This window comes from Myotis yumanensis, unplaced genomic scaffold (genome assembly GCF_028538775.1).
Source record: "Myotis yumanensis isolate MYYU_CA2020_CCGP unplaced genomic scaffold, mMyoYum1.0.hap1 SCAF_15, whole genome shotgun sequence".
Taxonomy (NCBI): Eukaryota; Metazoa; Chordata; class Mammalia; order Chiroptera; family Vespertilionidae; genus Myotis; species Myotis yumanensis.
In genome coordinates, this window is record NW_027223766.1 from 42,468,361 (window position 1) to 42,481,063 (window position 12,703).

At 46.4% G+C, this 12,703-nt stretch overlaps 1 protein-coding gene across 3 annotated transcripts in view; it reads right to left on the reverse strand.

Annotated features, from left to right (window-relative positions):
* VPS13B (vacuolar protein sorting 13 homolog B) overlaps window positions 1–12,703 on the reverse strand; it is a 607,742-nt gene that overhangs the window by 23,625 nt on the left and 571,414 nt on the right. For all 3 annotated transcript variants that reach the window (XM_070391987.1, XM_070391986.1, XM_070391988.1), the window contains exons 55-56: window positions 4,911–5,029; window positions 569–1,374 (exon numbers count right to left, since the gene is read on the reverse strand). In XM_070391987.1, coding sequence (XP_070248088.1) covers window positions 569–1,374; window positions 4,911–5,029 — 925 coding nt within the window. The remainder of the gene's footprint in view (window positions 1–568; window positions 1,375–4,910; window positions 5,030–12,703) is intronic.

A 12,703-nucleotide genomic window follows, 5' to 3' on the forward strand; every position in this document is an offset into this window, starting at 1 on the left:
GATGTTTCTCTCTCTCTATCCTTCTCCCTTCCTAAAATCACTGAAAACATTAAAAAAAATAGTGTTGAATACAAACTATAATTGAAAAATAAAATGATTTAAAAAAAAGAAAGAAAGCTGACAACCTAGAACGGCACTGCTTTTCGGCCGGGCTGCTCTTCCTGGCTGCACTGGTGTGCTAACAGAGCCTGGTACCAGCAAGAGCCCAAAGACTGTTTCCTCTGTGGATTTCCAATTCTAAGTTATGTGACAGCGAATAGAACAGCTGTATTGCTTTAGTGTTTGTTAAGTGCCAAGCAAAATTCAGGGCACTTAATTCAGGATACTTTCATTGTATCCTCTCAAAACCCTCAACAACCCATTTTATAGCAGAGGAAACTGAGACTTGGGGATGTTCAACGACTTGCTCAAGGCCTTCCAGCTAGCGGTGGCAGAGTCCAGGCTTAAATCCATGGCTGTCTCCCGGCAAAGCCCACACTCCTCGCCTCTCCCCGTATGGCCTCTTGATGTCCATAAGGCACGACCCCGAAACGTCTCCCCTTGCCCAGACCCTCCGCTGTGTCCTCACCTGCTCTGAAAAGAGCCCCCGAGGCGTAGTGCATCGCCAGGGCGTGGATGAGCTGCCGGGCCGTGGTGAAGACGGGGCCTCTTTCAAACACCGAGAAGGAGAGCGGAGTGTGGTCGGAGGCTATGTATAGCTTGAGGGAGGCGTGGATGCTGACCAGGAGGCTCACGGGCAGGATGACCAGTTTCCGCAGCTTCACGGGGTTCACCAGGGCCCTGGCGTGCTGTCTCACCTGCATGGGCAGAGGCTGTGCGCCACCCGGGGACAGGGTGGGGGGACCGGCCAGGCTGCTGTGAGGAAGGTAGGTCTCAAACAAAGTTCTGATGTAGTATACAAACGTGTCTTCCACGTACAGCCGGGCAGGTTTCAGCTCAAAGCTGAGCTCGTGAATGTCACCCAGGAAGTTCTCGCCCTCAGTGAAGGTGAGGCCCAGGTGGATGAAACTTTTCCTCCTGCATTCCTCCCAATCGCCGCTGGACGCGAGGAGGCTCTGTGTGCTGGGGCCCTGAGCGGGCTCTGGCTTCTCGCCCTGGCAGACCAGGACGGCGAAGTGGAAGTTGGACTTGTGGTACAGCTGGTTGTCCAGCTGCAGGTCCCCACAGCAGACCTCCACACAGTACAGCTGGGAGGGCGCCGCGCTGGGCTCTTCCCCCAGGAGGGGACCAGCCGCCGGGGCCATTTGGAGGAAGACATTGTCCAGCGTGAGTCTCAGCAGTTCGGAGGAGGCCGTGTGGTGGGTGAGGTCATCGAACACGGCCAGGCTCAGCCGAGTGACGAACATCTTCAACGCCACAGCCCTCGCCTGCGTTCTGGAGGAGAGAAGGAAAGAAGAGTGGCTCCCCTGCTGCCTTCCTTTTGTGTGTGTGAATGGCAGTGCCTTAGTCAACACCTGCTGAGGTCCCCTCGGGTCCTCACAAGGAACGTGAGAACTCGACGTGCAGTGCATTGTGCCTGGACAGAGCCCGTCACACTCCGACCATCGGGGAATGTTCCCAACGGGACTGCCAGTCCCTGTCATGTTCCTCCACGGGTTTCCCTTATCAACACCAGACGTTTACTCCACTGTCCTCTCTCCTTTGTGCCCGAATCCTCTGTTATAATCATCGCAAGGCAGAAAGACATAACAGAATAACCAAGCCTCCTGAGCTTGAACAAGGAGAGCAAGCGGAAGAAAACTGACCGCGAACTGCCCCACTGCAAACTGCTCCAGCGTCTCCGCCAGCGCTGCTTCCCGCCACTTCTACGGCTCACGGGCGAGTCACTCCCCTTCCTCAAGGTCATCACCACGAGCAGCTTAGAAGCTGTTACTTCTCCTGTCTTAACAAATCCCTCTTGTAGCTCCATTACCTCCTCCAGCTACCACTCATTTTTCTGATCCTTCTACCAAAAGACTCCAAAGAGTTTTTTATATATATCATCTTCTATTCTCCTTCCATTTTCCCTTCACCTTGATCCACGCAGGCTTCTGCCCCCCAACAGTCTACCAAAGCGACTCTCCTCAAGGCCACCAGTGACTTCGCCTGGCTACATCAAATGGCGGACTTCAGTGTGTGGCTCACTCAACTACTGTGGCCTTTGATGGCGATAACTCCCTCCAGCTGGGAATAATTTCTTTACATGTCTTCTCTGTCCTACCTCTGGACATCCATCCCCGTTACCTATGTGGCTCCCTCTTAAAGTTCAGGTGCCCAACGCTCAGCCCTTGGTCCTCCACCTCCACTCACTCCCCTTGGAAATACTGTCCAGCCACATGGCTTGATGAGTCATCTATATACTGATGACTTCCAAAGGCACACAGTTAGCCTAGGACTCCTCCGAACTCCAATCTTACATACATAACTGCCTATCCACAGAGTCACTTATATGTCTAAATGACGCTCAACTTGTCATATCCGTAATCAAACTCTTGATCCGACCCCAAATCTACATACAGTCTTTCCCATCTCAGTTAATGGCAACTATGTTCTACCAGTTACTTAGACCAAAAAGTGTGAACTCCTTCTTGATGCCTCTATTTTTCTCCTTTATCCAATGCATCAGGGAAATCCCATGGGCTTGTCCTCAAAAGGCTATCCAGAAACTGGCCACTTCTTATCTCTCTCTGGTGTGAATAACTGTCATGATCTCCTAACTAGTCTTCCTGCTTCCAGCCTCGCTTTTATACCATCCACTTCAACAAAGCAGCCAACAAGCATCTAAAATTTTAGATCAGATCATGGAACTTCTCTACTCAAAATGCTCCAAGACTTGCCTGTTTCACTCAGAATGAAAACTGAGCCCCACATGTGTCCCTCCTTCCAGCCTTTACTCTCGGACCTCTGGCACTGCACCCCCACGTTCACCCCTCCATCTGGCCCGCATGGGCTCCCCCTGCTTCGCCAGACTGTGCCCTCTGTCTGGACAGCTCTACCTCCAGAAAACCACATCACTAACCCTCTGGCTGCTTTTAGGTCTTTGCTCCAATGTCAACATCTTGGAGAGACTTACACCGTTTTCAAAAACTACCCTCTGTCCTTCTTCCTGGGCTCTGTTTTTATATCTGCAGAATGCCGACCTTCTTTACCTTTTATTATAATGAAATAAATTGAGATTTATGATCACCATAAAATTTCCTTTTCCATTATGTTTACCCTTTGTCTTCCCATTCCATGCATATAAGAATGTGATTCCTCAAGAGCAGGGATTTTGGTTTCTTTACTCACTGATGTACCACTTTCCCTAGAATAGCACCTGCATCCAGTAAGTACTTGAAAAGTCAGCATCGAATAAATGAGTTACGAAGTGCAAGTAAGTACGGGTGCCTTTCCTGTTTTCACCACTGCACGCATGGATTGTGGCTCTTGTCATTAACAATGCCCTCCTAATGCTTAGATAAATGTTCATGAAATTCTGGGGTAGATTTAAAATTTTGTACTATGCAATTTAAAATGTAGTCTCTGAATTTTAGTCTCTTAATTAATTTCTTACAAATACTTCTGGGCCAAGAAAACATTCTACTTAACTTTGTTTGAAATATTATAAATTCAAATTAGTAATAATTTGGCAGGGTACAAATTAGTGAGTTCCTACCCATATATGAAAAGCAAGAAAATTTTTAAAAAAGGACCTAAACAAATGTATCAAAGTTGATATCATTTAAGAGTCCATAAAATCAATAATTTTTCTGATAAATTTTTACTGTAGAAAATGAAAATATAGAAACTTATTAAATAATCACTTTTAACCCCACACCTATTAACACTTCTGATTCTTTTCAGGCTTCTTTTTAGGAATGTTTCTCTTGTGTGTGTATGTGTGTGAGACAGAGTGGATGTGTGTGCATGCACATTTACTCATGTAGAATATGTGTACATATGACAAATAGCTAGGGCCTTATTTATATACTCAACTTTATACTGTTTTCTCCATTTTAGGTTTATCATGTGCATCTTCCTATTACACTATAATCTCTACGCCTATTTTCTGTGGATGTACCACTCGTGGTACATTTATGTGCTATCTATTCCTGTACTGATAGCTGTTGTCCTCTGAATATTTTGCCATTATAATTGGCAATGTGATAAATACCTTTCTGCATATATCTTTGCCAACTTCTCTAATTATTGCTTTAACTCTTAAAATTGGAATTTCTAAGCCAAAGGGATTTTAAAGCTCCAAATATGTATTTCTAAAGTGCTTTCCAGAAAATGGTAACAACATACACTTCAACTAGGACCATATATGATGGAACATATTATTTGATAAGAAATACATTATTTAAATATGCATTTCTTTAATTACTTGTAGTTCCTCTTTCTAGAATTTTCTGTTCATTATCTTTTGCCCTTACTTTATTTTTGGAAGAAGAGGCTACCTTCATGGTGAGCCTACTGAATTTTATGAGTTCTTTTAATTTAAGGATATTAACTCTTGGATTCATGTTTGTAAAACCTGATGGTGACTTTCAGGTTGAAGGGGGAAAATGTGGTTCTAAGAGGTGAATTTACTTTTGATGCAGCTCTAATTGCTAAGTTCAGTTATTAATTACTAGGTTGCCATGTGGATACAGAAGTATTAATTAGCATTTCATGCTAGTGATAACATACAATTTTAAGAAGTGTGCTTTCATTTGTAAATGTTTGTTAATATCACAGAAGAACTGGAAGGGGCATCCAGGTAAGACAATAGATTGCTCCCTAATATAAATATGACTCAATGCTAATAACCATATCCTGATGGATTACCCAATAATTAATCACAAGCTTCAATGTATACATAGGGATGACCAAGAATGGTAAGTGATAGGTTTACAGCTTCATAGTGGGAAAGGTTATTGTCCTGCTGTTGAGATAATGATTAAACCTACTTGTTGGTATTGGTTACAATAGGTCCTGCTTTTCCTTCTGGGGCCAGAGTGATGAAGATGGAGCCACACTGATGGACAATGTCCACGTACACATAGCCAAAGCCAGTCAGGAACACAACCTGCAGGAAGAATATTCAATATCTGATGAGAAAGGAACAAGACACACCACTGAAATGACCGACTCTCAATGTCTCAAGTTCTGATTCAATTCCACAAACACTTCCTGGTTCCGTTTCTGTATCTCCATATCCAGCTGACTGAAAGGAGAAAAGAGAGAGAGACCAAATCAAGATTTTTCAATATCCAGCTGTAAGGTTCATAGGAAGCACATGATGGATGACGGGGCATGAGTGTCTTGCTTCCCTGCTTCTCTGGAACAGGCAAATAACCCGGCGAGGGCTGGAGCCCAGCCACAGGCCAGCTGTATGTGTACATACGAATTCCTGTGGAAAAACCCCTCTAACACTCCGAGCTTCACATGCAATGTGCAAAAAGTTTCAGGCTCTTGAGTGTTGATCTCCTACCACAAGGATGCTCTTCTATGCTGGGGATAAAACAAAACCTACCCACAAAGGCCTGTCATCATCCTTCCAAGGCCCTCACATAACTTGTCACAAGAACATCAGATAATGTCATGTGAGTAGAGTCAAAATTAATTTTTCTACAGTGAGAAGGTGGACTCAGACTTAAAAAAAGTTCTAGCTCAGAAGCCAGGTGCCAGGCCAGCAGAACAGATGTCCTTTCAGCCATAAATAGTGATGTTGCCTAAATGGATAAATATTTGAAAACAGAACAGAACTATTTGAAAAACAACTCCAAGAACACCATGTTCACAGCCAGCATTACCTGCGGTGGGAACGAGAACCTCCTTATGCTTGGAATGTTGATTATTACGGTTAGGACAGCAAGTAAAAGACTGACAATTCCTGGACGAACGAACAAAGCCAGGTGCCCACGTGAGATGCAATGAATGTCTTCTCATTTTGACCCAACGAAGAGCTACCAGGAGTGTACACAGAACCACAGGAGTGAGTCACAGACTCAGATTTGGAAGCAACCTCAAGGCCACTGAGCTTTTTTCCTGAACAAATAAATGGCTCTTTCTCGCGGCCATCCCCAGCATCTAGGGCACCTAACGTCATCTCTGCCTCCTCCCTCTCCTCACCCCTGCAGCCCAGCCGTCATCAGGGCCTCTACGCTGCTGCCTGCTAACCCAGGACCCTTTTTCATTCCACACCATTGCTCCAGCTTAGGCCCTTGTCCGACACTCAGCCCTAGAACATGCTCTGACATGGTGCCTAGAATACGCTTTCCCCATAAAGTCCTTTCAATGCCTATGTATTTTTGCACATACAGCTTAAGGACACTTTCTTCCATTCCCTAAGTTTTCTAGTCCCTTCCTCAGCTTGATACCATACCTACACCTGCATTCCCACAGTACTTTGACCATTTTTCTATTCAATCACAAATAGTAGTGTTTGCCTTACAGTCATCTGTTTATATACCTGACTTACTACTAGTCATGAGACCGTCCACTTCCTGGGGGCAGGAGTAGAGTCAATTTGTATTCTCTACGGACTGGACGTGCTTCCCAAATGGATTGCTTCACAAAATGTCTGTTTCAAAAGACTCCTGTATCCTGAATTTGACCGCCGTGTTCCAAGGTCAGAACTGAACTTGACTGTGATAAAATCTAGAATGTAGCAACTTAAAAAATGGCCCAGCTCACGTAAAACAGGCATTCTTTGAGAAACACAGTATAAAAGCCATCATTTTATATGACATGTAAAGTAAGCCCACTGCCTCTCTGGCCTTGCAGGTGTGAGGTTATTCTCTTAGCACACTCCCCTCTCTCATCACTGCCCGTGACTTTGGTGCGCCGCCCCCCCCCCCCCCCCCCCCCCCAGGGTTTCACCACACAATGAACAACCAGAATTACTACCCCACAAAGGGAAGGAGGGGACCAGAAGAGGGAAATATATTGTTCTGTTCATTATCAAAGTGATCTTCATGAATTATGACAGGAGGACACTTGTTTGTTCTAAGTAGTAAAAAGAAGGCAAGTTGAGGGTTCTGCTCACTGCCCAAGGGCTTTGAAAGTAAGCAAATTAACTGAAACCTTTAAGGCGCTTCTTTCTCTTCTGCAAAGAAAGTTGTGCCGGGTGTCCCTTTCACTCCATTCGAACGGGAGAAGTACTGACGTGAGTTCTTGGAGCCCACCCCGTCTTTTTCCCCGAGTGGAGAGACAGCGCACTCGCAGTGTCTTTTGTACAGTGGCAGCTCCAGGGATTAGGGAGTTGGGTAACTAAGTGCCAGAGAAACTAGGCACCTGTAATCAGGTCCTCCAGAGGCTGAAAACAAATCCTGGTTTTGGTCTGATGGTTAGATCACCCAGTCACTCAATCAATTTTCAACACTTCAAGAGGCCTCACAATGAGCCAGCCACTGTACTAGGCATCAAGAAGATACAATCACGCCCTCAAGTTGCTCACAGCTGAGGCTGTGAAAAGCCAAGTGCACAAAAGTGAGACAATGCCCGGCTAACAGTTTCAGGGCAGAGAGCTAGAAAATGCTCCTCCCTCTCAGTTTATTAACCATCGTGGTTGCTGTCTACACTCCTGAGGGCAATGGTTTTGTGTCCATTTCTTTGGTCCTTATAACCAAGAGCTTGGGACTCAGTAAAGATCTGAGTGGACGTTATCTCACTGCGGCTCCTGTGGTGGAGACTTCTGTCCACCCTTGTCTGCTGCCCTCTCCTTCCTGGCACGAGCAGGATTCTACTCCTTACCCCGTGCAATTAGGTATGACTAATTTTGGTCAATGAATTGACATGGGTTGCTTCTGAGGCAAAGCATAAAAGAGCCAGCCTTCCCCCCACTGCAGTCTATTGTGTTCTCAATAAACTACTACTGCTCTGTAAATTTATGAGCCTAGAGTAAAAGAGACTGTGATTATTTGAGACTCAAAACAAGCTGCAATACTGGCCCAGACAGAGCTCTGAGGGTAGATGCAAGGACTGGAGGAATAGTGGGAAGAGTGCTCTTCCAAGAGCAGAAATGGGCTCGAAGACTAAGCTTTGCTTCCAGGGTGCGATCCACAATACGTGCTCTCAAAATTCCAGACTTGTTATGGACGAGAGGCTCTCATCCCTCCTCTTGCCAATTTGGAGGGACTATGCCTGTTATCCTGTCCTGTACAAGGGGGAAGAGGCAGCAGATAGGTCATAGGTCTCCAGAAGGGAGTTACACCCAGACTACGGGAGCCTCATGAGAAGACTGGGTTTCCACTAGGATGTGACTGGTTAGCATCCTGGGGAGATTTGCTTGTTCTGTGGGTGGAAAAATGAATTACTAAATGGGGATTGTTTTTTAGTTGTTTGGTATTGCTCAAGGAGCTAGTGGGTCCTAATCAATGCTGTCACTTAGTTATGTTTTACTTTTCTCACTTCACACCGTAGCATGGGGGCGGGGGTGTGTGTGTGTGTGTGTGTGTGTGTGTGTGGAAGGCTATAGGAAGGGAGGTGCTGTTCTCAGTGCAGAACATTCGGGGGCTACTCTGCTGCCATTTGTACCTGTTAGAGCACTCTGTCAGTGACTTTCTCTTACATGTGGGTCAGTGGTTAGAGTGTCAGTCCGCACACTGAAGGGTTGTGGGTTCAATTCCTGGTGAAGGACATGTATCTGAATTGCAGGTTTAGGGCTTGTATGGGAGGCAACCTATCGACGTGTCTCTCTCACATCGACATAGCTCTCGCTCTCTCTCTCTTTCCCCCTCCCTTCCACTCTCTCTAAAAAGCAATGGGAAAGTAGAAACACTTTAATATAATTTGTGCTTTTCTATATATTGTCTTCATTAAAATGATTATTTATTATATTTATATCCAACATATAATATTTTAAAATATTACAGTTTTAATTGTATTGAACAAATAAATTACAAGGTGATACATAGGAAATCAATGAAAATATTCTTGAAAATCTTCCTTTCTTTCCCTCTTTCTCTTCCCCCTTATAGGCAATGTGTGACAACCCAGAGATAATCAGAGGCGACTTCAGCATCCAGCACTGCAGCCGGTTAAACCAGGCCTCTCAGAAGGACATGGCTGGTGGGTATTGGACACAGATCCGGAGCTTCAAAAAGGTGTGGAGGCCAGAGATGGTTACTGGCAGTGCTTGGGTGATAGTAGCTAAAGCTATGAGATGAATTAGATTCCCAGAGAGAAAAAGGAGGGAGATGCATTTCTAAGATGATCAAGGTGGAAAAGGATGGAAAGGAAACAGCAGAGGCTTGAAACAACAGTGGTTACGTAACCTTCTCGAGATTCTGAGGACTCTCGTGAGTCACGACATCCTTGTAACCAGATAAGAAATATCTTGGATAGTTCGAGAAGTGCCTTTGCATGCATCTTCTCATTTAAGAGATGTGGGCGGCGACGGTGAGTTTGGGGTGCTGGCAGCTGGCTGAACCCACGCACCAGGGAAGGGTCTAGAGTTTCACTGCAGTGCGTAGACCTTGCCCTCATCCTGCTCCACACTTTTACTAACGACGACGACGGACGCGTAGAACGTATGCTTACCACATCTACAGACGAAGGACAGCCACCACGGATACTTACTATGCTGGATGGCAGCCTCACATATTTTTTTAAAGTAATTTCAACAAACTGGACTGGGCCAATAGCAACAAGATTTAATTGATTGGGAAGAAATGTACAGTCCCGCCACTGGGTTAAAATCAACTGTACAGCGAGTTACATGATAAAGGCCTGGGGAATGTGGTTGACCACAAGCTCAATAATAACAAAGAGTCTGGGCTCGTTAATGAAAAGCTAACTTAGTCTCTACTTTCCTCATGGAGACATGGGGAGGCAGTGGCTGGTTAGACCACATTTGGAATACGGTGTGCCATCCGGCTGCCAGGTTTTTAAAGGGGAACCTAACACACCAGTGTGCTCAGAGCAGGGCAACTGTGGGGATGGATCTGGGAGTCACATGACTGGAGGAATGAGTTAAGGAACCAGAAAGGTGTGGCCTGGAGGGGAGGACGCTTAAAGAAGTGTCGAGGCTGCCTCCCATGCCTTAGTGTCGCTCTTAAAAGGGAAGTAAATAACCGGATGCTCCAGAGGGCAGAACAAGGCTGCGTGCACGGATGCTACCAGGGAGTCTCTGCGAGATAGCAGCACAGACTGCCTCGGTCCCTGCGGCGGGAGCCTTGCTTGAACACGGGCAACGTCGTGGAAGGGACGCTCGCACGAAGGGAAAGGGGTCCTAGAAAACCTCTGACCGGTGCTTCTGTGAATGTTCTGGTAGCGTATTTGCTGCCGGGACAGGACTCCAAGGGCAAACATTGACCTTAGCTTCATGTATGAAAAACAAGATGGGGCCGTGTCTGACCACATCCAGGTTCCAGCCTGATCCTGCTCCGCCAGTTACAACCCACCCAGCTGACTCCTCGATAAGCCTTAATCCTCTCACCAGTTAAAAAACACACACACATAAAAATTATTGCTCTATTTTAGATTTTTGTGGGGATCAAAGGCTCTATCTTAGGACTTTGTACACTTGACAACATTAATTTAGTTACTCAGGTCTCTGAAGGCAGGAATTAGGCCTTTCTCAGGGCAAAAGGTTTGGCCCCTGATAGGCCCTCAAAAAAGTTTATGGAATAAATGAATGCAAGCCCGTGGACGTGAGCGCACTCTGTAAGTGGTGCAGAGCTATATAAACACGAAGGACTGCCATCTCCCCGCCCACACCCACACACAACGGGCGAAGAAAGCAGCGAGGACAGGGACCCACGACACAGTTATGCGAGGAGTCCAAGATCATGGGTATTGACTGGGTCATTGTAGACGTCATCAGCAAAGGGATTATTTCATCTGAGTTTTGGGGTTCAAACCACTCATCCTCCTCAACTCATACAAATTAACAAAAGGAAGACAAACAATCCACCTAAAAAATGGGCAAAGGACCTACATAAATAGACACTTCTCCAAAGTGGAAATACAGATGGATAAGAGACATATGAAAAAATGCTAAAAGTAACTCATCATCAGAAAGATGCAATTTAAAACAACAATGAGTTATCACCTCACACCTGTCAGAATGGCTACCATCAACAAATCAACAAATGACAAGTGCTGGCGAGGATGTGGAGAAAAGGGAACCCTAGTACACTGCTGGTGGGAATGCAGACTGGGGCAGCCATTATAGAAAACAGTATGGCGTTTCCTCAAAAAGTTAAAAATGGAACTGCCATTTGACCCAGTGATCCCACTTCCATCTATAGATGGGCAAATAAAAAAGCTGTGGTACATTTACATCGCGGAATACTCTGCAGCTGTATAAAAAGGACCTCTTACCCTTTGAGACAGCATGGAGGGACCTGGAGAGTATGATGCTAAGTGAAATAAGCCAGTCAGAGAAAGACAAATATCACATGATCTCACTCATATGTGGAATCTAATGAACAAAATAAACTGAGGAACAAAATAGATCCAGAGAGATGGAAGCATGGAACAGACTGTCATATCTCCAAGGGAAGGCAGGGATTGTGGGGGTGGGGTTGGGGGTGGGGAGAGATTAACTTGGAAACTTATCCTATCTAATAATAGACAAACATGGTAATTGACCATACCTTCGCTATGCCTCCCATAGGCTAATCAGTGAGATATGCAAAGTAACCACCAACAAAGATGGTGGTTAATTTGCATACGTAGGGGCGAAGCGGCGGAGCAAAGACTGAAGGTGGCTCCGGCTGGAGCGAAGGCCTGGGTCCTGGGTGCCGGAGGAAAACCGGTGCCGGCAGCCAGGGGAAGGGAAGGCCTATTGCACAAATCTTTTCGTTCAACAGGCCTCTAGTTCTATATAATAAAGAGGTAATATGCAAATTAACCCTCACAAGATGGCTGCCTATGACCAGGCCGGCAGCGGGGTTAGTGAGGGATGACCAAACAACTGAACAAGCAGGCTGCATGGGGCGACCAGGCCGGCGGGGGGGGCTGTGAGGGGTGACCAGGCTGGCAGAAGGGGCAGTTGGGGGTGACCAGGCTGGCGGGGGGGGGGCAGTTAGGGGTGACCAGACTGGTTTGGGGGGGTGCAGTTGGGGGCGACCAGGCTGGCAGGGGGGTGCAGTAAGGGGTGACCAGGCCGGTGGAGGGGGCCATGAGGGGTGACCAGGCCGGCAGGGGGGGCAGTTGGGGGTGACCAGGCCAGCAGGGGGGGGCAGTTAGGGGCAACCAGGCTGGCAGAGGGGACAGTTGGGGGTGATCAGGCTGGCGGGGGGGTGGGGGGGCAGTTAGGGGTGACCAGCAGGCAGGCAGGTGAGTGATTAGGAGCCAGCAGTCCAGGATTGTGAGAGGGATGCCCGACTGCCGGTTTAGGCCCGATCCCCATTGAATTTCATGCACTGGGCCTCTAGTATACATATATGCATAGCCCACGGACACAGATAATACTGTGGTGAAGGCCTGGGGGGCGGGGCAGGGTGGAGGGGGTCAATGGAGAAAAAATAGACGACATCTGTAATACTTTCAACAATAAATATAGATTTATAAAAATAAACATAGTACTTCTTTGTGTCATTAAAAAGTTATCTTCTGCATATTCCCTTCCATAGCCCATGACAAAATTATACAACATGACACTATCCTATTCATAAAGCCGAGACAAGGGGGCACATCGATGACTGACAAAAGCTACAGGACTTCTCTTCCTTGCAGCTTCATGGGGATTTTCTGGAGTTTTAATTCTGCTTTTTGAAATTTGCATGATGTGCCTCGGAGAGGGCTGAGG